The sequence below is a fragment of the Euwallacea fornicatus genome, chromosome 11 (assembly GCF_040115645.1).
Source record: "Euwallacea fornicatus isolate EFF26 chromosome 11, ASM4011564v1, whole genome shotgun sequence".
Classification (NCBI taxonomy): domain Eukaryota; kingdom Metazoa; phylum Arthropoda; class Insecta; order Coleoptera; family Curculionidae; genus Euwallacea; species Euwallacea fornicatus.
In genome coordinates, this window is record NC_089551.1 from 2,241,003 (window position 1) to 2,265,967 (window position 24,965).

Below are 24,965 nucleotides of genomic sequence, written 5' to 3' on the forward strand. Positions count from 1 at the left end.
AATTCATATTTTCAGTTGACGAGGATTTTTCTCAGCTCGAGCTGTGGGGTTTAATCAGTGGATTTACATTTCCGCTTGCCACCGTCAACTCTAGTTTTCCCCTCCGATGGCTGGCACTGAATAATTTATAGTCCGAACCAGGCCTAAATGGATTATGTTACGGGGAAGCTTTGCATGTCAAGAATGCAACTATTTGGGAATTCTTGCCCCTCATCCGTTTAAATATTACCAGTTTAGGTCAAACTATTCAGCAAAACTAGACTTCGAAACATGCTGCAAGCAAGGAGGGTCTCTTCTGGTTGCAGTATATGGGATTATGTTCAAGGATTATGCAAGTTTAAATTGGAAATCTGAAATTACGCAACACAGAAAGATATTAAGGAAATTCTCGGTCTTGTTAAGCTAAGAAAAACCTTTTAAGTTGGTCAATTTGGGAACATGAACACTTTTTAGGCTGGAAACACTTGCGCCTAGGAAATTGCGTTTGTACTTACAAGCGTTCTTTTTCACTGACGTTTTGTATAAGGCCAAATAGGCTTTTCGTGTTTTAAAAGACGAATCCGGGTATTGGAACGCAATATTCGATGATTTAGAGAACGTTAAAGTAATGAAAACGCAAAATTTCAAAACGATACAAACCAGAGAATTCGCTTCCATAGTTCCATGGCCCTAAGTATTAAAGGAGCTTAGTGAATAAGATGATTAATGAAGTGACAATCCAAGAACGTTTTTGGAAATGATGTTAATAGAGAGTTTCGGTCCGGGATTGAGATGCAAATTTGGATGGTAAAGTACGTTAAAATAAAGGGGAGACTATAACATTTTAAGAGGGTATAAATTAGAAAATTTGCATCCCTCATCGCTGTGTATTACGAAGAAATTTAATTGCGTGGAAAATATTCGGTTGAAGCAATCTCGAATTGTACTTTACGTTCCGGAACTAGAAAGTATGTCAATTTGTGACTAACAGTAGCTTTGTGTTAGGACTTACGGGAGAGCCAACTTCTTTCCTTGTAAAACTCAAACAAAAGACTGCGATGCCTCAAAGATTGAGAAAAAGAATTTCAGACTGTTTAACACACTTCTGTTATTCACCTCTCATACCTTTTAATTAACATTTTATTTCCGTTCTTTTGCTTAATTTTACTGGATTCCGAGGGAACGTTAACAAGGATGTCCGTTTCAGCACCTCGTCAAGGAAAAATATTACTCGTGGTCAATTATGAGGGAAAATATCTTACCGATAATAGTATGTAAGTCCAACAACCTCAACTGATAGGTGATGAGTTATACGCAAACAATAGAAGAGTAATTTGCTTCAAACATGGAACAAAGTTAATATAAAGTTTATGTTACAAATGGAAATAGAAATTTCGATATCATAGAGCCAAAATACCTTCTATACTAATCACATTTATTGAACAAAATTTAGAAATTTTGCATTCTGCATTGCTTTGGAGAGTGGTGAAATTTCATTTGACCGGAAATTATTTGGTAGTAAATTTGCAAAATTCCTCTAATGTACATTCATTTAGTTATCAAATTCCGGATTTTCAATTTCCTAGAACTGCGTGGAATCTAAGTAAGTTGCAGCTGTTTCCAGGTTTATGTAGCACTTAATGCGTGGATTATCGAAGTCTAAATAGTGGCCCGTTCAAACTTTGAACACCACTGGTAGCGAGAAAGTTACATTATCAACGAACAGCTTAGAACAAATATTAGAACAAAATGAAGACTAAATTGGAAAAATGAACTCTGCATTGAAACTGATAGGAGAGGCAGGTCTATGAGTACAAATACCTTACTACTTCCTCGATTGAAAATCACGGAAATAGGTATCTTAATTGATTAGAGCAACAATTCATTGTGGCCCCCTCTCCATCTATCAGTTTTCTTAATGAGTTCTTCAGTTCCTTCTCAACCCAAAACATGGAAATTTGAGAAGCTTTCAAAATCCGTGCCATATTTGATCTCAGTGCTGTGGGTGCGAATTTTCACGGCACAGTCCCTTGCGCTCTGTAGAACATTTAAAATCTAAAGGGCGAATGTTTGAAAATTGGCATTCCCCATCGCTTTGGAAAACGATTTAATTTAGTTATATTGGAATAGGCGTTGGGAGAAAGATTTTTAATATTTCTGCATTATTAAGGGAATTTCTGAAGTATGTAGGAGTTAGTCAGACGCTCATCTAAGTGGAAATTGAGAAGCTAAGAATTTTTTACGCTTTTCTTCATTGTCTTACCTTCTCTGGAAAGAAATTATCGACAAAACTCTCAGGTTTTTAATGCGCCGCTTGTAAACTGAAGTAAACTTCCTCACCGAGTCAAAAACTTGAAAATCTGAGAAGTTCGTTGAGTGGCGCTCGCCTAAAAATCAGCAAGCCCTACAATTTAAATTTGTTCTAACTTTAAAACTTTTTACAATTAAAACTTTTGTTCTAGGAAGCTCACACCAGACTAAAAGCGTATATTTACATTGTTATAGTTTTCCCGGGCTCGTTTTTACGTCTAGGGAATAATTAAGCAACTTTAAAAGCTTATATATTCAACCGTTTGCCGTTTCGGTAACAATAACCAGAATTGCGGTGGCTTGTTGCCCGAACAACTTGCTCAGAACTTTATCAATTTACGTTCGTCAATGGGCCTCGAAAAAAAGTGGTTCGAGAGCGAGTGAAAAACGTGCAGATCGCTCCATTTCGGAAGGTTTTGAATAAATATGAGGGACACTGGACAACGTGTTAAATTCGGGCAGGCCTAAAACAAATTGTCCCCCATAAGTGGCCGGACACCCGACATCTTGACAAAGTCATAAGTTAACGTTAAGTCGCGAAAAGCGGAGCCAAAAATTTGCCAGACCGTAACTGGGAACAAATATACTGCAACATCCTTAATTTACTTTATTTAGCCGCAATAATTCCCCTTTATGATGGCTGGTATAAAGGCAACAACCCCAATCTTATTATATGCTCGTTCTTCGCGACCTCGTTGGCAATGCGGCCGACCATGTTTGCCAACTTAGGGCCCTAATTTTGTATATCTCACTTCACGAGATTAGCCTGTAATCCCTCCATGGGAGAAAATAATTGGAAAATGTCTGTGATCTTCAATACTTACAATTTGATTTTTCGAACTAAGTCGGAGATGCAAAACTGGCAGATTTGCATTTTTGCTTACCGCTGCCAGGTCTAGTTTTCTTCCTTCGTTGCGCCTCGATGAATAATTTATGATTCTGCCCAGCTCTAAGTGGATTGTGTATTTTCGCAGTTTCCATAATATTATCGCAACTCGCAGAAATACACATTCTAACCTAGGGCGAATAATTCCTCCCAATCAACCGTAAACAAAAAGCTCAACAGAAAAAAGCATATGCCGCTTTCAGCGAAACGAACAAATCCGATTGTTCTCATAGGGCGCACGCTAGAAAGGGCCGTTTATTTACGTTTATGTCTTTTACTCTCATAAATCGGGACGTTAATGCCCAGTTCAACATTCAAAAACATGCTTATATGTTTTAAAAAGTATGTTAATGCAGAACTTTGGCTGGGAATTGGGACGCCAGTTTTGAATGGAAAAACATTAGAATAGTGGGAATAATATTTATAAGGGAAACAGCTATGAAAATCTTGGGCCTGCAGAATTGATTTGGGAATTTGTTAAAAGGTGCCGCCATAAATGTAAAAAAAGGCGTAGACAGTGCTCTTCTAAAGTGTGGAATAAATTCATTAATATTAAAACCAGCATGTCTTAGACGAAATCCTCGCACACGTCGCTTTAGTTTTCAGAAAATATTTCCATTAAATATTAGTCGAGCTATGTTTTACAATACATTTTGCTTTTTCAATATCCCCACACAAAAAATAGTCGAAGGGCGTCAGATCGGGTGGAGCAGCTGGCCACTCTGTGGCATGCTGCATAATGGGGAGGCGCTCCATATCGATCACGTAATTGCTGTCCAGTATGTGACGTCATTGGCCACTTCCTTTAGTGACAGTCAGGGTTTTTTCATTCAAAATATTTTAAGACCAACTTTTTTCAAGCACAAACCGTAGAAAAATTCGGGAGTTGCATAAGACATTTTTTTAGAAAAATACCATTGAAATACGCAAATCAATTTTCGCTATTACTAATATTTATTACAAATAATTTTGCATTTTGCGTGAATAATTGTTTGTGTTAAAATTGTTTAAAATGGCCAGGGTAACTGAATGGGACAGAATCGCAATCCTATGCACGATCGAGTTTAGAGATAAGGTGCGTGCCCATACGGTCGCTGTAGAGTTATTTGATTCAGTTCATCCTTACGGGCAACTAATTAACCAAAGCAGACTTTCAATTTTATTTTATTTTTTTTTAAGCTTAGGGAGCTTGGAAATGCTCGCGATCAATCTAAAACTGGTCGATCATCAATATAGAACGAGGAAAAAATTTATATTTTAATGGTAGAGCACACGTTTCAGAATAAACAACGTTTCATCTCCATTTAATACGAGTGGAGCCGCTCCCATTGTGCACAAAATAATGAAAACGAATAAGTACCATCCGCATAAAGTGGAATTAATTCATGAGCTTTCCGAGGATCATTTCGATGATCGAAATCGATTTTGGGATTTTACAAATGCAAGAACTTTGGAACGAATGATAAAACCTTAGTAAAAAGATTTTTTTTTTCTGAAGAGGCCACATTTACTCTAAATAGCCACGTCATCCGGGGAAACTCTCGTTATTGGGCTTCTACTATTTCCCATTGGGCGATGGATTTTCTATAGCCCACACCGTCATAAAGCGAATGTTTTGTGCGCCATAAAACGAGATAGAATTCTAGATCCTTGTTTTTTCAACGCAGCTCTAAGTGGGGTAAGTTTTCTTCGAGAAGACTTAATCCCACCGCTAGTTACTGTACATCCCCGTCCGGAAGAACCCGATCTGCCAAATACAAGTTTACTAGGTCAGAAAGATAGAGCGTCGCCCCATTATGCAGCATGGTATAGAGTGGCCAGCTCGCCCACCCGACCTGACGCCCCTCGACTATTCTTTGCGGAGATATTTAGATAGCAAAGTGTTTCAAACTATAATGCGACAAATGTTTAAAAAATGTTTCTCTTAAAAACTAAATCGACATGTTCGGAGACTTTTCCTTAAATCTGTTAATTTTGAGTATTGAATAATTTAATTCGCACTTTACGAGCCCACTGTAGTATTATTATAGCTGCGATTGACATTACCGATTTCTGCATGCATTTGATTGACTCGAGATAAACCGACCTGACCAGATTTAATAGGATTGAAACCGGCCTTCGGGCTGGTCGAGTTAGTTGAACGCCACGAGAAAATGAGATATAAAGTTGTAATAAGTCTTAATTTGTTCAAAAGCGTGCATTGTTAAACTCCCGTTCTCAGTCAGTCTGTTATGAGGCCCCACGTTTCAGTTTCACCAGGGCTAGGAGTTTTACAATATTAAATTGTATAACGTAAAATCTAGTTTACACAGCATCTTGTTGCCTGATAAATGCCCCTCAAAGTTCCAATAATATATCGACCGTCTCCCTCAATACTTCGCCTTGATGCACGCTATAAACTTATCGAGGTTCGCCACCGTAGGTGGTTTTCCCCACACTTTTGGCCAGAAAGCCGCAATCTACTTCCACAATTCTAATTGCCGGGGCAAATTTGCATACTTAACTAACGCGACACAGACGGTGTGTCCTCGTAGAGCGGTCAAGCGTTTACATTAAGGCTATCTGCATCCGCTTTGCATTTACCTGCCTCGGCTGCAAACTGGCCTGGTTTTATGACATTAGTTAAGGCGTAATTGAAATTTATGCATCAAATATACGTCCCGCGTGGATTTTTTCCAGTCCACGAGACACTTCTGTGCAGTGGAAGAACTTCTTGGCAGTGGTATGGCAATAGCGAAATTTATTGCGATGTAAAACTTCGAAGATCTGGCTGAACTAATAATAATAAAAGCTTAGTATTGCAAAATCGAGGTGTTTTGTCGTAGCTATCGGAAATTCAATTACTTTGGATATTTCGCATTTTTAGGAGAGAGTAGTTTTATTTGACAGTTCTTTGTTTGAGCGCAAATAAAACAAACCATTTTGGAATTTATTGCTTCGTGATAAAATTTTAGTATTCAGATTTCACATTTTTTTTTCTTTTTTTTTCGAAAAAAACTCGTCGATTTATAAACAAAATATTGGATTTCGAAATATATTTTAATTAACCCGATTGAGGCTCCACAATCGGAATCGTTCAGTTGAGGCCGTAAAAAGCGAGGAAAGTAATTCTCAAAGGGCGATCGTGAAATGTTGCGCACGGACGGCAGGCGAGCGCGGCGGTAATGCGAGTGCGGTAAGAAACTGCCTTGCGAGTTATGTGAACTGCTATTTTGATGACTGTGGGCCATGCACGAAATAAAACAGACTTTCTCGACCGACACTACTTCGTCCTGGCGGATCTGCACTTAATCGTGAACATCGTGATCCGAAAACATTCAATTCAGCTTCGAAAATTCGGACTAACGATGGCGACATTCAAATTCCCCAAATTAAGGTCGGAACTCCCGCAGCCGAATCTCCGAGATTTAATACATCAAATTTTCTTACCATGATCAAACCTACTAAATGTTTATGCAATAATCAAGACACGAGTCTTCTCGTTAATTCGGCAAAAGAAGCCTTTATTATCTGCTGTACCCGAAAAAAGAAAACAAAATCAATACCTACTTTCCTTCTAAATTAGGACTCTAAACTGGAAGGCTTCTTTCCTGCTGCTTTTCCTGCTCGTATTAAAAGCAAGCTTTATTTGCTTCGAAGCCATGAAATTTAAAACTGAAAGCCCTTTTCAGACTTCCTGTAAGAATTTCATTCTGGATGCTGTTTGGATAGTCGAAAAAGGACCACCGTCCGGGTAGTTTAGAGGATCTGCACCCTATTATACAAAAATGGGTATACATTTTTGCATCGCAAAGCACTGATTCAATATCTCGTACCACAGCCCCAGAAGTAGCCGAAATAACGGTTGAAAAACAAAATTTTCGGAAAATATTACATTATTTCGCGGCACAATTTCTTTCCAGACGGGCAACTTCAAATGATTGAAAATGGGCATCACTCACGGGTCCACCACTTCGTTATTGACAAATCTCCTGCCGCCGAGCCATTTTTTCAAGTTTAGAAGTAGAAAACAATCTGAGGAGGCTAAATCTGGCGAGTAGGGCGGGCGAGGAAAAAGTTCGAAACCAAGTGGCTTTATTTTGAACATCGCGATGATGGAAGCGTGAACTTCTGCGTTATCTTGATGGAACAACACTTTTCTTTTAGAGAGATAATCGATAAAAATTATCCCACGTGCATCCCAAAAAACTGACGCCATCAGCTTTGATGATGGACCCATTCCATGACTCAACGCAAAAACTCGGCTTGATTGCTGCAAAACTTTACCAAACGCTGCCCCGAAACATCCCCACTGCTCTGTTTTTGTTCAATTGTGAATAATCATCTTGCGAACTCTTTTCCCATATAGAGTTTTTCGGTCAAAATGCGACATACAGCGCGTTTTGAAGTGCCCATGCCCCAGTACAGCTTTCTGGATTCTCACCACAACATCTGAAGTGGTCACATCTGGATTGTCGCCGAGTTGACCACAGCGGAGTACGTCATGGCAGTGTTTAAACTCTCCTACTCGGTGTTTCGCATGTTGTTGATGAAGGACCAGATTTCCCCACAATAGAACCGAACTCCGCACGGTTGTTGGATGGACTCAGACTTTTTACACGGAAGTACTGCAGTGCGTGTCGATGGCCAACTTTCTCCATGCTACCGGAATCTCTGAAAGCGTTCAGTTAAAACGGGTCTGAAACCCTCGAATTTTATACATAAGCTCTTTGAGGTTAGGTTTTTGTACTACACGCCAATTTTTGTTTAAAAAGCCGCCCTCCGTGTATCAGGTGGGGTACTTCTGGGATAATTCTCAGACCGCGTCTGCTGCTTCTCGTAGCCAAGAATCTGCGCAAGCAAATTAATTTGGTCGTCCTGCCACATCAATCACACATACATTTTCACACGCGCTCCACATAAGTCCCAGATTTTGCATCCATAAATCCTTTTGTACACTCGTAACAAACAGAAACAACAGCTAAAAGCATTACTTTCCAACTTTCGAGCACTTTCTGAATGGTAAACAATTCCCTGAAATTTCGTCCTTATTTATTGCGTGGAACTTCGAGTTCAAGAGAAAATGGTCACGTAAGATTAGCAAACCCGAAACTTTCAGTCAATCATTATCGATTTTCATTTTCGGGTCCGCCTTTGACGAGGCACAAAGGAAATCGCCAAGGATGGCAAATTAGGGGGCTCCTGCCCTATTACAGAGAGAAATTCGTTGGGAATTTTAAAGTAGTTTCAAGGCAAATATCTCAAAAAGTTATCCCCAGATTTGTAAACAATTCTGGGAAAGTTTAGATTTATTTATTGGCCCAGGCCGAGACAGGAGCCGTAAAGGAGATTTACTTTTTTAGCCAAAAGGGTCAGTTGAGAGTGGACATAGGTTCCCTCCGGTAATAAATGAAAGGGGCAATAATTTATAGCCCCGTGGCTGTGATATTAACTTTTTCGCCATTTTACTGAGTTCATCAAACGGGTCTATTACTGGCCCTCTGAAAAGCAAACATGATAGCGAGCAGGGATTGCTATGTCAGCTACGCTCAGCGGTTAGGGAGGCTTAGGGCGTTATATTACAAACTCTAGTATTATTGCGTGTTTCGGTGTGAATAGCACTTTTTTAATCGATAGAGCAGAAAAATAACGGTGGAAAGGCGCACTCAATGCAGGCCATTGTGCAACTGTCACTTCATTAACTTCGTTTCAACGGGTGCTGTCTAATTAAGCTCTTGCCTAGCGATCGTTATTAAATGTGTTGTTTAAAAGGGGTGGCAGCTGAATTAATGCTTTGTTTTGCTATACGAAACGCCCGACTGTAGAGGGCGGTGAAGAATGAAAGTTTCCTATTTTTTCGAATAAAAGCCAGACCTAATGAGTTTGCAACAGTAGGTGCACACTTCCTGAAACTTTTCATTAACAACAACTCTCAGCGCGAACCAGGGCTCATGGCTCTCCTGGGTGTAAAATCTAATTCGGCACTAACTAGGTAACTTAATTTGATGGTCAGCCCTAAACCTCCGGTGGTTTGCCGATTTCTGCAATACCCCAATATGACTTCCACTTTGGGAAAGTTGCAGTTTCTTAACGGTAATGAAAACGAACGATTGAAATTGCGCCCCGGCTAATCCATCTGTCTTAATTCCATTAATTTTCAGCGGGAAGTTGATTAAGTGTTTGGGGTGCAAGCGAAGCAGGAAATCTAAAAATTCCTGACCTCCAGGCAAAGAAATCAGGAGAGTATATTATCCCAGTGCAGACGTATTTCACTTGACAACTCCCGAAGCGTAATATGAAGGCGAGGGCTTTTCTTGTCCGCAGCAATATCTTTGGAATTTGCAGATATGCAGTTCACCATCGCTGAATATTAAACTTCTACCTACGGAAATTCAGTCTGGGTCGAGAGGATATTGCGGCACATTCGGGCTAAGGCCCCGATTGCCGCGGCAAAGAACTTGAGAGAGACTAAAGATTAATGAGTGACATATTTCAGCAACTTAATAAATCCGCAACTAACACACGGACTTTCAGCCAGAGCTCGGGAGAAGACGAAGGTCGGACATATCCCCAGCGAAATGAAGGAAAATCGATTTTAATTTCGTCTTTCAGAAAATCCCATATTTTTGTTACCTAATCCTCGTCGGACATCCCGCCAGGCTCGATGTCTCCTTAATGATTCAATGAAAGTGTTTAAAAAAACATGAGCCCCTGAAGCAAGCCTAAAATAGCTCCGGGTACAACAGAATCGGATTACATTGACTGATATAACGGAGGTAAATTCGAGGAGTCCGCAAAGTCCATGGCGGGCGAATTGATGAATGACGTTGAATTATTATGTTTTCTTGATTGGGTGAAATATTAATTTATATACTCGTGCAAGTTAAAGCACGCACTTGCCCCACGCCTTAATTAATTCAAGTCAAGTTTTATGGCGTCCCAGTGCGGGAAAGACGTGAAGTATAATGACCCAAAGACCTGGGTTATTCGTCTTGGCGACGTCAGGGCATGAAATATGGGCGGGCTTGTCAAAATAAGCCCATTACTGGCCTGGGCCTTCAAGCCGGAACGTTTAGGGTGAGTTTTTCTACTGGGAGATAATTAGGAGCTGTCTGATAGTGAGTTAGGCTTTGCGTTTTTTCTCCGAGATAATATATTTATTAGATAATTTATTCTGCAGTGTCAGGGTCCAGGGAATTGATTGCTCCAAGTTTCTGAACAAACAGATTTTTTCATTTCAGATTCGTCGAGGGGGAAGAAATGGGTCCAGTGGGTCCTTCATTAACAAGAAATAATTGTTCTTTTATGGAGATGGTTCAAGTTGGAGAAATTTTTGGGGGTTGAAAGGAGAGCCGCTGTGTATTTGTGCGTTAAAAAGTTTCGATTTTCCGAGTTATAATCTTCATCTGAATATGCGGCGACGGTCTATTTTCGAAATTCTATCTAGAGAAGCAGGAAGATCTTTTCCCAGGTTGGGATGGCCCGGATACACAATATACTTCCGCTTCAGAGACTTGAACCAAATATCCAGAGCATACATCCGTTTGTGAAAATTTCCGAGTATTCTGCGGCACAAAGCAGTTAGTATGCCGGTTATTTTGCGTCTGATTTCCTGTTTCAGCTCTACAATGGTGTTCGGTTTATTCTTGTAGGCTCTGCTCTTCGCATATCCTCAAGGAGAAAAATCTGCGGGCTTCGAATCAGATGATCGCGGCGGCCAATTGGTGCAATTTGCTCGAATTTTCGGACCACATTCCAATTTGTTCTCTCAGAAGGTCGATTTTGCGCGGCAAAAAATTTGCGTAAAGCACGACATGCACTTTTATTCGATCGGCTATTTTCACTATACGCTCCGATAATTTTAACATGTTCTGCCGAGTACATTGGTCCATGACTATTTTTATTTAAGTTTTTAAGTTAGAAATCTCACGTTGAGCTAAAAACGCCCTTCTTTTAGCTTAACGAAACATTCTCAGCAATCAGAAAAGATGAAATCTAATAGAAAGTGTGGCCTCAACAGTCATCAACTACAGCTCTAATTCTGTCGTCCATACTCGCAATGACGTTGTTGAATTCCGCTTGTGATATCGTTTCCCACTCTTCTGACAGTAGTTCCCGGAATCGAAAGGCGCCGTGTATGTTGGCCATATGTGGTAAAACTATTCTTTGAAGTATGTCCCGGATATGGTCAATTGGACTCAGATCTGGCGATTGTGATGGCCATGGCAATCCGACGGTTTCTCCGTTCGGCAATCAGCCTGTAAAAATGCGAGCGTCATGAAGACGAACAATATCACGCATGAGACAAAAGTTTGGGCCGAAAGGGCCATCAAAGGGTCGGATTGTAGGGTCAACAACGGTATTGATGTAGGAATCAGTTTGGAAAAACAAGGTCGGTTCTCCCGTCAATCATTATTCCGGTCCAGGCCACTATTTTACCGCCTCTATATGAATTATCTCCCTGGACACGTCGTAAAAATTCAACATTTCTAGACTGTCCTTACGTTCTTATTCGATCAAAATCTGGGTGAAATCTAAATCTGCCTTCCTCAGTGAATAAAACCGTAGCCCAGTCAGTTCCATTCCGATTTCGATATTCTTGACACCGTTCTAATCTTGCAGTGCGATTGCCTATGGAAAGAGGTGGACATCTCAGCGGTCTTCGATTATGAAGATTAGTATCATCCAGATGATTTCTAACGATATCACGACCTATTGTCACGTGGTGCCCCCGTTGTCATTCCGCAACCAATTCCGGAGCCGTAATTGTAAGTCGTCTTCTAGCTGTTAATCTATCTTGAGCTGCAGTTGTAATGCATCCAAGTTTTGGGCGTTGTTCGGTCGGAGTTCGAGCTTCCCTAGAGTGCCGCGATAATCTACTGATTTGACACCCTGAGACACATCCATGTCATCGTCAATTTGTCTCAAACTAACTTGAAGGTGATCTACTGTTCGTTTAATGTGGTTCAGAGTTAAACGTTGCCGTTCTATGGTAAAACACAGTATTCTCAAAGCGCCTGGTAAACACCAGCTAGTGTCGAAAGAACTAAATGGAATCGACTTGATAATTTAGCAGAGTGCAAAATTCCAACTTTTCCACATCCGCGAGAAAACTTTTTATTTACTTTTAGGTTTTTTTCAATCGATTTAAATATGCACACTGAGCAAGGACTTGCGCTAACACAGTGTGGTGTAAACTACGATTGACACCATTTGCTATCCGTTTTGTGATGTTTAAGAAACATCCTCACGCTTTTTCGACGTGTGCCCGTTCAGTCCGAAACTCCAATATTCGACCGGAATTGGCAAACTCCTATCCTCAATCGCTCCGAACAATAATCTAAACTTGTTGGAATGAAACATGGAACTATCGCTAAATTCGCCAGGAAAGTTTCTGAACTAATAAACAAGCATACGAGATAAAGTACAGGCACCTCGACTCGCAACTTTAGGCTAAAGTCGAATAAAACGTCGAGCAATCCTGAAAACAAGTTCCGAAAGAAAGAGTGACCAGAAATTAAGGAGACATGAAAAGTATGTTCATCGAGGGCACTCCCCGTTACAGCTCCAATTAGGGACCTCGCTCCTTGAATCGATCTGGGGAATGTCTCAAAGTGTCGGCAAATGAATTCCTGGCAATATGAAGGGGCGGCGAAACTGGAATCGAAACGAAGTTATGAAGCGAAATTTAAAAGGTGTACCATATTCAGTGTAACAAATCGCAGCATCAGGCCGACAAACGCATAACTCAAACACTATGGCACATTATTGTAAATTAGGGCTCAACGCCACGCAAAATGCACGGCAAACGGTTTATCAGGGAATGTGCGTGATAAATTCCTGCTGAATGAAACTGTTGTAGATCGTTCGATAACTCTCACTAATGTAAACGTCAATTGTGGCTACGAACGGATGAATCCTAATTACCGGCTCTATTAGTTTAGCGTTATGCAGAGATCGGTGTTATTTTCAAGTATTCGCGGAGCTTGTTTATGGCTTAAATGAAGCTTTTGTAAGCGATAAATAAATACACAAAGGAGTCGTGTAGGGATTAATCAAACTCTGTGGCATACTGTATACAACGCAACCGCAAGGCCCAATTAATTTTCTTCGGCTTCCTGAAACAGTCAATTCATCTCTCTTTCCCCTTTGTTCGACTAACGTACCGACGGAATATTTAGGATACAGTAGCTGTAATTACTAACCAGACGATTCCGCGCATATTTCCCATATTAAAGCTTACCGCACATTACACACTACCTACACGCAGAATTAATAATTCAATGGAAAGCCTTAATGCGGTTTAAAATGCTTCGAACACAAAGGCGCTTGCGAACTTCTAATGAAGTCGAACCGAAAGAGAATATCAAAAACAACACGGAGTTTTGAGTGGGAATTAAAACTCGCAGCTGACTGAATGTTAAAAGTTTTCAGTTAAATCCGAGACCAATATTTGGTTTAAAGTTTGTCCTGCACACCAGCGTAAGCTCCACTAATCGAATGACTGGACCGGATTTTATTAAATTATTTGGGGAAACTTGCCGAGGTCAAAAAATGGACACTGGAAATTGGAAAAGTCTGGTCCTCAATCGCATTGAACTCTAATTTAACTTGGTCGTACTAAAAGCAACCGAATTGGATAGGAAACTTATGGGGAAAAGCTCCGAAAGAAGTTCGCTTTAAACTGCGGTGGGAGTTTTGGAGAATCAGCTGAAGGGGTCCACGGAAAATATTGTTGTTGGAAAGAGCGATGCGACGCATCCAAGAAATTTATTTGAAAGCTGTTGCCATTCTCAAATGGCAGAGGGGAGAGAGTAGCTGATAATTTTTATTAGTGCGCTCATTCGAAAATCGTCATTATTTACCAGATGGAAAAATGCTAAAAGTGGCGAAGCACGGTAAAAAAATTCCGTTCGCCATTTTATCAAGCAGTAGTTACATTTATTATTTCCAGGGAGATTGTCACTACACTAAAACGTGATGCCATCACATCCGTTCATCATTAAATCAAGAAGTGATTGCATGTTCCAAGTTTAGAGCCAAATCATTAATGTGCAATGAACTTTAAGTGCTGGTTTTCATGATTGTGTTTAAATATAGCCCTTGCATCAGTTAAACTCTCAGTTTCTATGGAAACTAAATTGATGTTAAAATTAATGGCACATTAATAAGTTGGCCCTTACGAAGCCTTGTGTGCACATTGAATTAACTTGAGTAAGGAACAGTACGGAGGGAAGTTTGCTTCACTTGAAAATGTTCTTTTGATAATTTCCTTCAATTAAACTACCCTTGATGTCTGATAACAGAAAGCGGGAACAACACTAACAAATTGTTTCTACCTTCGATAAGAAAGTTCCCAAACTAATAAGCAACTATGAGAACCTTCGGGGAAGTTTCCTTGTAAGGATCTTCTCAAGTCAGACGAACGAGTAAAAGAAACGCCGTTTTATTTCCCTACAACTAACTAGTTTTATTCACAGGGAGATATATTTGAATAGCAAGTTTTTGGTAAATTAAAAAGCCATCGTAAGTGAACAGAAGCTTGGAAATTCCAGGTTATGCGATAGAGCTGCAGAAGACTGGAAAATTCTTTAGTGGCACTTACACAACACCCCCTTCACATAGCCGAGCACATAATTCTCGGAAAGTGCAGCTTCCTCCCACATAACCTCTCGAGTTTTAATGCTCAAAGTTGGATAATGTAGTCGGATAATTTGTTAATCACCCTGGCTGCATGTAGTCTTCTAATGCCACTGTCTGCCTAAGTTTATCCATATTGTGCGAGCAAATCCAGGTAGCGAGCCAAACTTTGTTGTTATGAAATATTACAAGTTTGGAAACGAATAATTACGCGGGCCTTTTAAATTGCTATTATACGCAAACTTGACGGTGCCGTATAACTTTGAAATTTATTTCCCGGTTAAATTGTCCGCGATATATCTTTTAGTCTTGGGGCATTAAAGATAAGTTGCCGGGGTCCGTTTTTGGCCGTGGCTGATGGCGCTTTTATGTCCACATAAAACCCGCCATGGCTAATATCTGCGCCGTCTCGTTGACACTCGACAATTTAAATTGGAAAAAATGGACGCTCACCCCCGTGGGTCGAGGGGGGTGGCGAGAGTTTAAAAGACCGTTTGTCATGGCCGGCATTATGTGAGAACGATAGACTAAGTGGGAAAGTGCACGCCTTTCCAAAAGTTTGCCCATTCCAACTTTTCAAGTATCCATTAAGTTGGAATCGACAGCGGTGTTTTCTGCATCGTTGCTTTGGAAGAGTCCATAAATGCTCTTTACATACTTCGGAGATGGTTTTATTGATAACAGAAAACATGGGGGAATTTATTGAAATGGGACCGCGATCGGAATTTCGACAATACGTCCGGGAACAATAACTCGACGTGACAACAGTGCCCGATGTTGTCTCGACATACGTCAATGTTAAGTCAAATGGGGATTTTGATGAGCGGCCGCTTCAGTTGCGAACGAACGCGAAATGCCACGTTGCCATCTCTCGAGGCGGCAAGTGTCGGTCATAACTATTCCATCTCCTGGAGCATGAACACTTTATTTTAATCTCTTGCTCTCTTGGTTTATTAATAAGATTTGCTCCAGCCTCGGTGCTAAATTATTTCGAGCATTTTAGATATTTCATATTCCAACCCAATTTTCACCCATAAAATTCGGGAAACTCTCCCATTTTTAACGCGTGCCCTTGTATAATAAAAAATACCATCCTAACGAATCTACTTTAGCTACATCCAGGAACATAATCCCAAAGTAGTAAAATTCTACTTACGTTAAAAACGCGAAACGAAAATTACCCTGTTTTGCTCTATAAACCGGAAAAGGAAATGGAACTAATATCGCTAACGTTTCCTATGCCCAATAAAAACTTTTCTTATGAGTTTTGCTTCTGTAAATATGAAACGACGAATCTTAGAGCTTTCCCTTCCCTCTATTAGTCCTGTTATCCTCTTATGTCTCTGTTGCTACCTAGATGTAGAAGGTACATTCACACGCATGGAAACACGTTACCGCACTCATCATGAAAATCCAATTAAAATTTAAATTAACTGCCCTTTTTATGTGCAACGACATGCATGTGCAAAAGCAATTTGTATTATTTTTATTACTAATTAATGTAGAGAGTTTTTGTTAGTGTAAAAGAGCTTTGATGTTATCGCTCTTGACTCTGCGTTTATTAAACCCGGGTAAACAAAATGCCGACAACTCAACAAATCAATGTGTTTTTGCCGAAATTGGCTCATTCAGGTTCCGAGGACTTTTACATCAATATTTGTAGAGTTAACCAAAGCGATATAAAAACCATTAGAGCCTTTGGAGAAGAGTTTCTGCAGCACTCCTTGATCTTTCAAGTTGCCTCTAGCAGGCTCCTGCTAAATTTACATAAAATAATGGCTTTGTCCATGTTGAAATTAACTTGGGAGATGAGTATCGATTACCGCAATTCGGGAGAGAAAAAGTATGTCGCCGGCATAACAAACTAATACAAGGGATAAAGAGCCTCCGACCTCGATTTGAGCGGTCTGAGGCCACCCATCACGATCCAGACATCTAGTTTTACATATGTCTCGGTATTTCTAGGTAAATCGAATTAAGGTTCAAAGGTCGGTTCTGATCGGTTCAACCTACAAGCGAACAAGACTTTTCAATTGGGAAACGTACACGAATCGGCGAAGGAGATTCCAAATATAATCTAGTGCTACCGCAATATGATTTCTGCAGCAGTACTTTAACCGCGACAAAATGACGAACGGACAGTTCATCTTGCATCGCTCGTGGCACGAATGCTGCAGCACTTTTATTTCTTGACAAGATGGCGAATTGAAATTCTCAACTGACGTGTTTTTACACGTTTTCAGACCAAAAGACTTGTACGGGAAGTCCAGCCATCAAAACTTATCATCCCAATCCTCTCCTGAATTATCAAAGAAATATTACAGCAGTTTTCCGAAAGGCTTTTAAGGACATTTTTGTACCTTTTGTACCTCTGTAAGTTGATGAAGCACTTAAAATGTAATAGCTTCATTGGCGGTTACATCGATTAGACGTAAAAGTGACGTCCCTGCAGGAAAATATGGAGCTGATATAATAATAGTGCTCCGATGTAGTGCCAGTGGAATGCTTAAAAGCTTTATGTTCGGAAAATGCATTTAGACGGGTCCCTTCCTGATGCCATAAAACGTCAAATAAAATTAAATTTCGAGTGAAAAAGCTTTTCGGGACAAGAATAATGATTCCAATTGAACCTGCTTATTTATGCTGGTTATTCAAGAGAATGTAGGAAAGCGGCAGCTATTGATCTTGAAATGCGATTTTGCAGTTTGGTGACAATGAGTCTCGCTCTCGCAAAGTTGGGCTTATCAACGGTTTTGAACTAAAGTTTTAATCTAATCAGGAAATTTGCGGTGGTCTGAATTACGGAAAGTTTTTCATTGATAACGACGGTTTGTTGTACAAATCGAGTGGGATTTACGTTGAAAATTAGTCCGCAAATTGTGTAAGTTCCGAATTACAAATCTCCTCGTTTATTTACCTACATTTCATGGCAAAGAAAGGAGTCTGGGAATTTCCCGCTACTCCCAGAAAAATGCATCGCTTAACTACAAACTGCATATTTCAACTGCAGCGTCTGCCAAGATTACATTTTTCTGCAGGGATATCTGGGGCAATCCTCCTGTTTTATGCTGCTTTTGCTCTGAGATGATGATACAATCACTGGATCCGAGAAGCAATTCGAGAGCTCTACTCTTGAACTGCTGACGTCATTTTCGAATAAATGACCTTTTAATCAAATTCCGCATAAAGGCCAGTTTACACAATAGAGCAGCGAAAACCCAAACTGGCTTATTAAAAAGGTTTTAAAAGCGCAAGCTGAAGTACGTGCTTCAGTCGGGCAAAGGGGTTAAACGCTTGTTTCGAAAAGGGTTTAATTAGACTTGGGGAAACCTTGGAGTGCATTTTTGAGGAGCTTTGGAGGGCTGCTGATGGCAAACAGTGGTCTTAGGTGGTGAAAAAGTCAATAAATAATAAATCTGAAATAATCGATTGGTCGGGAATATTTCTGGAAATTCAATTAAACAGCTAAAAGCCGTCTAATATTTGCCAACGTGTACATTCAAATTGGCAATTTCCAAAGCTTTGTTTCGGTACATAAAGGAGCTGGAACCAATATTCGGTTCCCTATAGAAGCTGGATATATTATTCAGTTTTAATTTATCTAATAGACCGCCTCAAAGGACCCTCTTTTCAGCTTTCATAATCTCGAAAGAAAAATGATTAAGCAGGAAACTGGGTTAGGCTTTAGTATCGATTCCCTTTTTCGCAGGGGAATTTTCGGGTTAAACTGAGTTCCAATAAGCCACACTTCTTATTTAGATCCCATCCGAATCACTCTCCAACAACAAACAGGACAAGAACTAGTAGGCACATTAAACCCCTTTCCGAAGCAGATATTTTATAAACCGACATCATCTGCTATCGTTGCCTTCGAAATCCATAAATACGGATTTATCTCTACACACACAATAACTCTTCTGGAATTCATCCATCATTTGGGCCCCAAATGACGTTCCGTCCAAATAACGGGTGCACTGCCTTTGTTGTTGTCAGAGGTAAATAAGCTCACAGATAGTACAGGGCGGTACGAATTTTTGCCTCAGTTAAATCATTATCTTTCGATCAAACCTACGGGGAACTCGTTATTGAGAATTATCGCCCAAACTCGAACAACCTACTTTTATTTTTGTCCCAATTGCAGTGGAATTGCATAAAGAGAGATAAAGGGGACATGCTCCAGGCCAAATTATTGATGGGCATTTTTGCGGATATCGTGGGTTTCTGAGCTTTAATTATTCGGTTATTAATAATCAAAACCGTCATGAATAGATGCGTATCTGCGTTTCTGTGCGACTGTTCAGTTACTGCATTAAAGCACATTTTTGTTCCATTATAAAATTCTGATTGATGAAAACTTTACAGTTGAGCACATACCACATAGAGTGTGTATACTCTTTCTATTACAATTTTCCATTAACATCTACATAGCAACTTTTTTTTTATATATATATATATATATAGAGAGAGGACTAAAAAGCATGATTTCAAATTTAGTCACTAGGTGGTCTTGTTTGCCCACACAGTGTTAGGTTGGTATCCTTTAGGATACCGACTGAATAAACTTCTTCCCTCTTTTCGACCTGAATCCTCCCCGGAACCGCCACTATGTATTTTTTCGAGGACGAGGTGCATTTAAAAAATTCTTATTCTTTATCTTGCCCGGGACCTGAAAACCCGAAATCCCCATGTATTCTAATGCTCTTGTCCCTCATACTTCCATTCCGAATTTCTTTGGCTTAATCCATGCATGCGGCCATGCCTAATCCAATCCCTGATTTCCTTATTCCCTCACTTATGTTAATCCCCTCATAGGACGCCCTACTCAGGATATTTTCTATCATTCGACTGACCGCATTCTATTTAACAGCCTTTTCTTAAGGGAGTAAACCTTCAAAGATATCTAATCTGGTGGTTTGGCGACCTGGTTATGTGTGATTTATCTCTGTGAATCTAAAGTTGTGATTTTACAGACTCCCAATTCAATGCCGTGTTTGATTACTGTTCAAAAACTCCACCCCTACATCTATCTATAATTTTTGCTTTAAAGCTCCTCTCGTCCATCGGTCTAAAATTTATATTTTAAAAATCCTTTGGTACATCTTTCAAAGTGTTTTTGTCACAAAACTCATGTCCTCCATCGGTCTAAAATTTACTCTTGAAACACTTATTTAACTCCATAAGACAAAAATATTTGCTTTAAAACTCCTCTCCTTCGTCGCCCTAAAATTTTATCCGAAAATTTCTTTAGTTATTCACAAGCTCAGTTCTTAGTTCTCTTTAGCAGCCTGGCTGCGTACTGCTTTGCTCCATCCCCAGAGCACTGACGCTTCTTTCTCCGTCCCTTTGATAGGACTCAAGGACCTCAATAATACTCAGCAGAAGCGCGACTGTTAACTGTCCAGTGTTAAGCACGCGGGAGCATATTACATAAATCTTGAGGGCTCGTATATTGGATGCTTTAAAGTGGCCACTTTTCAATATGGCTCGAAAGCGCTTAGAGATATTGCCTGGGCCAGGGCTATGAGGCTAAATAAAGGCCATGGATTAAAAGCAAGTTGATGTATTGCCAGTTTTAAGTCACGGTTTTGATTATGACCTTGTTTCAATTGAAATTTATAGCGCGCTATAGTTATTGTTTTTATTCGAACGCATATTTAAACAAGAATTTCACAATAATCGCGACTAATATGTAACAAAGGTGGTCAAATAGTGAAAGGAACGTCCTGTTGGAAAGAACAGCTCCGACAAAGATTAGTTAACAAAAATATGAAGCTTTGCCAGCAGATGAAACTAAAATCGATTTTCTCGTCGGGATTTGCCTGACCTTCGCCTTTATCTCCTAAGCAAAAACAGGGTTAGATTCAAGAACTAGAATTGGGCACTTAAGGACTCTAAATGGAATGGTAAATAATGGATGATGAGACGAGACTTTATAAAGGGTTTTATTGCCCATTTCTCTTATCAAACTAGCGTCCACGATCAATCTATAAATTAAAGCCATTTTATTATTTCAGCAGGAACAAGAGAAGGGAGCAGCCAGGCCAAATATCCGGTGGTTGTATTCATTCACGGGGAAAGTTATGAATGGAATTCGGGCAACCCTTACGACGGCTCGGTCCTGGCTAGTTACGGAGGAGTCGTTGTGGTCACCGTAAATTATAGACTGGGGATTTTGGGTAAGTCCATTACCTTCCTTCTTGCAAATCATCCTCCCTGCCCCCCTCGCGCCCCCCGCCGCGCAATAATCAAGTTGAAGAAAGTGATGGAATGAATGGCCATTTATCATCGCCATAATCGAAAACGGTCCATAAAAATCACCATAAAACATAATAGAAACCTCGTTTGAGACGTTAAATCCTCCGGCAAACGTCTGAACCGATAGCAGAGTTATTGATGCCTCAAATGGCTCCGCTGATAACGCGAATTGAAGCTACGTGCCAGGTGTCCCATCTGGAACGGATTAAGTTTATATGGATGGGATTGGTTTTTATTGGCTGGGAAAATATATTATTTGTTGCTTAAGCCCATGATGGCTTATCGGATTGGCGTTAAAGAGAGAAATGGCGACTGAAAAATTCTATGCCCAAAACTAAATCGCAATTAAGATGTTTCTTTAAAAATTATGTAATATTAATAAACATTTGCAACTCTGGATACCAAATTCGTCAAAGAAAAACGCAATCGGGGTGAACTAACGTATAATAATGATATATTCTGTAGAGTGATGCGTGTTGCGAGTTTTATAATATTCTGTGAACATGCACATGTTTATTTGAAATTAAATATTTTTTGCACATTTTTAGGACAATTCAGGCAGACATTGATCGAAACACATTTCCGTAGCATATTCTACGCTTGCGTTTTAAAATTTTAAATCACTAAACCTCTTATTCTATTTTTAACAGTTTTTATCCATTTATTAAAAATTAATTTTGTAATTTAAATTTTTTTTTAAGAACGCTCAAAGCATGAAATCTACATGAACTCGTTACTGTGAAATCAAAAATACATTTTTAAGGCGCTGAAAACTTTACGAAGTCTGTTCAAAGTGAATCTCCAGTCAATTTGCTAGAGAGAGCTCCGACGAGGTACCATCGAAAAATGTTCAGGTCCGTGAGATCCGCCGATCTACTCAAGACAGACGTGTTCCATTCAACGGGAACTTCAAGAGATTGATTAACTGAAGTTCTATAAAGTGATTTCGTGGCTGGTCACAGCTGCAGTTTCCAAACCGTCGGTGTTCACAACTTTACTTGAATGCGGTCAATTAGTTCTTTCAAGATTTTCCCAAGTTCTGCGCCCAATAGTTGAACTACCAGCACCCATAGATTTCCAAAAATATCCTGTCCCGTCACTTTTTGCACGTGCAGCAGTTCCACAGCTCGGATACGTCGCGGACGAAACGAATAAATCATGTAAAGAATTCTGATTCTCATCATCTTTCACCTTTTTTTCGGTGAAGTGGAGGATGTGCTTGAGCAATGGAAAATGTTGTGCAAATCTGGTGTTTGAAATCTCTTCTCCGCCGTTTAACTTTTTTCTCGCATTACAATTTATTCAAGGTCGGGACACCAAGCCTAATTCTCTTAGGAATGGCACTATGGGACTGCTGGGAGCGCCACAAAGCGTTTAAGTAGATTAAAGAAAAGTCTCTCTAAAGTGCCCTTGTAATGGCTTGCATATAATGAGACTCCTGGCTAAACGAAGCACTTTAGAAAGTATTAACGTTCCTCAGGTAACAGCTCGCAGTCTCAATTCCCCGGCAGGGCCTCTGTACCATATTTTCAGCCGAAAATGTTCTACAGCCCCAGGAAACTGTTCCAATTTTATCGCGTACAACAACGAGGCCTGGCTCAGAGGAAACCGAAGCTTTTGTTCCTGCAGCCGCCGTAATATATTAGATTCTTTTCACAAAGGACATAAAAGCAAAGCCATTCATCATTAGGATTTAATATAACTTCACTCTAATTTCCTCTTTAAATTAATAACTCGGATGTTCCGACGTTTTGCCGTTACTCCATGGCTTTTATTGTTTAAAAAAAATTAGAGCATCCCAACTCAATGTTTTATTAGTTATTGCAAGCGAGTGCCTGACGCGGCGTTGTCGTTTGTGTATTCCTCGAAGAGATCCAGTGAGATTTTAAGTCTGGAAACTTGTTAAACTGCTCTTTATCATTTCTCTAAATCCTCCTTTCAAGCTGAAACACGTATTACGAGTCCGCCCTACAATGTCGTTACGAGATGGTCTGACAAATGGCGTCATTTTCCTTCCACGTCTCGTATAATACGCATTTCGAATCCCGCATTGAATCTTCTTCCAGGGTGCAGGTGAGGGGACCTGATATGTAAAATACGAAAGAAGAACAAGGGACACAAAGAAAAGAACAATGCGTTATTTTACGACAGAGAAAGGAGCTTTTGATTGCTGTTGTCTTTCGGGAAAGCGGCGGAAATTGTGACAGATGCGAAAGCAATTTTCATAATGCCCTTTTTGCCAGTCCTGTGATTAGTAGCAGCAGGAATTGCGTGCAAAAAAAATTCAGTTATGACCCCCTTCAGGGCATCATAAAGTATCGCGTCCATGTTGTCTGTTTTCCGTTTAATATCCGATTCGGGCCTCAGGTGCTTTGTCTCCTCTGACAAATTAAAAAGGCGCCCGTTCCCTAAACGGATTTTCCGTTATTAATGATCAAACTGGACCTTTTTAATCAAGTTCCAATCCATTACCATACATGAGTTGTTCATTCTTCACAGCCCCGATGTGTTGATTTTCATTTGGGAGTTGAGAAATCGAAAGATTGGAATTTCATTGCCATTTGAACCCAACAATAAGGCCATGACAAATGGCGTGAATGAGAAAACAATGGATGATTGAAGTCTCATAAATTTAATAGAATTATTATTAATCACCTCAAATGCTCTACAAGCCTGCACAAGCGGGATAGCGAAAACATTATTGGTTTCTGAGATATGAGGTTACTTTAATATCGGTTTCGGTAAATATCGATGGGGTCGGGCTGGCGCATCCCAGCTAGGGCTCTAAAATTATTTTAAAATATGTCGTACATGGCAACGTCGCGTTCGGCATTTGTTTCCATCTAAAATGGGAGGCACACTTGAACCGGAATTCAACCTGTAATTAGCTGCGTTGCCACGTTGCCTTCAAATTAATTTAACTTTTCCTGTTTGTAGGAAACTTCTGACACGGCGCTTGTAAAATGTATTGCAACACGTTTATGAATTTCGTCGACAAAATATTTAAAAAATATTATTAAACCCGTGTAATGTTATTTTAAAGGGGGCATTTAATGCGTTATTTTCGATGTTTGATTTTTTCACCCCTACCCAGTTACCCCTGCTGACTATTTTCGAATGGAAAGGTACCAATCGGAGCATAATAAATGAAAGGTAATTCGATAAGGGAGGCAACGGTATACTCAGAACTAAAATTGAATCTACAGTTTCCTTAAGAAAATAGAACAAAATCCATATCGTAAAAAGATTTAAAGTTTTAGTCTTTGCTTCCTAAACAGACGATCCACTCTTATTTCACTTCGAAAGAGAGTGAAAAAACGACGATAAGATCTAGAAATTCCAAGTCGTCTTTGATATAAACAATTTTTTAGATACAAGATATTTCGATTTTCATAAAATTCATTAGTAGTTGCACTTAGTTGTTAGACATCTATCGAAGTTAGAATATTAAAGAAATGAATCGTTTATTAGAGAAGCAACAAATTTAAATGATAAACTCGGTGGACTATAGAGATGGTAAAAGAACTTCTGAAGAGGTTCGTCTTATATCTAATGAGAAATGTCCGGACTCACCTATTGATGGAAGTATAGTTCGCTGGACTAATGAAACATCTCAACAAGCTGGAAGTGTGAAGGCCGCTCAAAAATGTGGAAGACCTCGAACAGCAACTGGTGGCGATAAACCGTTAGATATTCTTCTATCCATCAATGAAAACACCATACAGTGAACCAGTAAACCTACCGATGAACTTGGTATATCTGCAAGATCGGTAAACGATATATTAAAACGAGAAAAGTTTTATCCATACAAAATTTCCCTTACCCAAAAGTTCACGTCCGAAGATTTTGATAGTAGGATGGAATTTTGTGAATTGATGCAAGAAACAGGCATTCGAGATAATAGGTTCTTTCGTAG

The 24,965-nt window shown here is 39.8% G+C and overlaps 1 protein-coding gene across 1 annotated transcript in view; it reads left to right on the top strand.

The window, feature by feature from the left end:
* Nlg3 (Neuroligin 3) overlaps window positions 1-24,965 on the top strand; it is a 92,149-nt gene that overhangs the window by 45,812 nt on the left and 21,372 nt on the right. Inside the window, exon 2 of the mRNA XM_066287676.1 lies at window positions 20,809-20,970. Within this exon, the coding sequence (XP_066143773.1) occupies window positions 20,809-20,970 (162 nt within the window). The remainder of the gene's footprint in view (window positions 1-20,808; window positions 20,971-24,965) is intronic.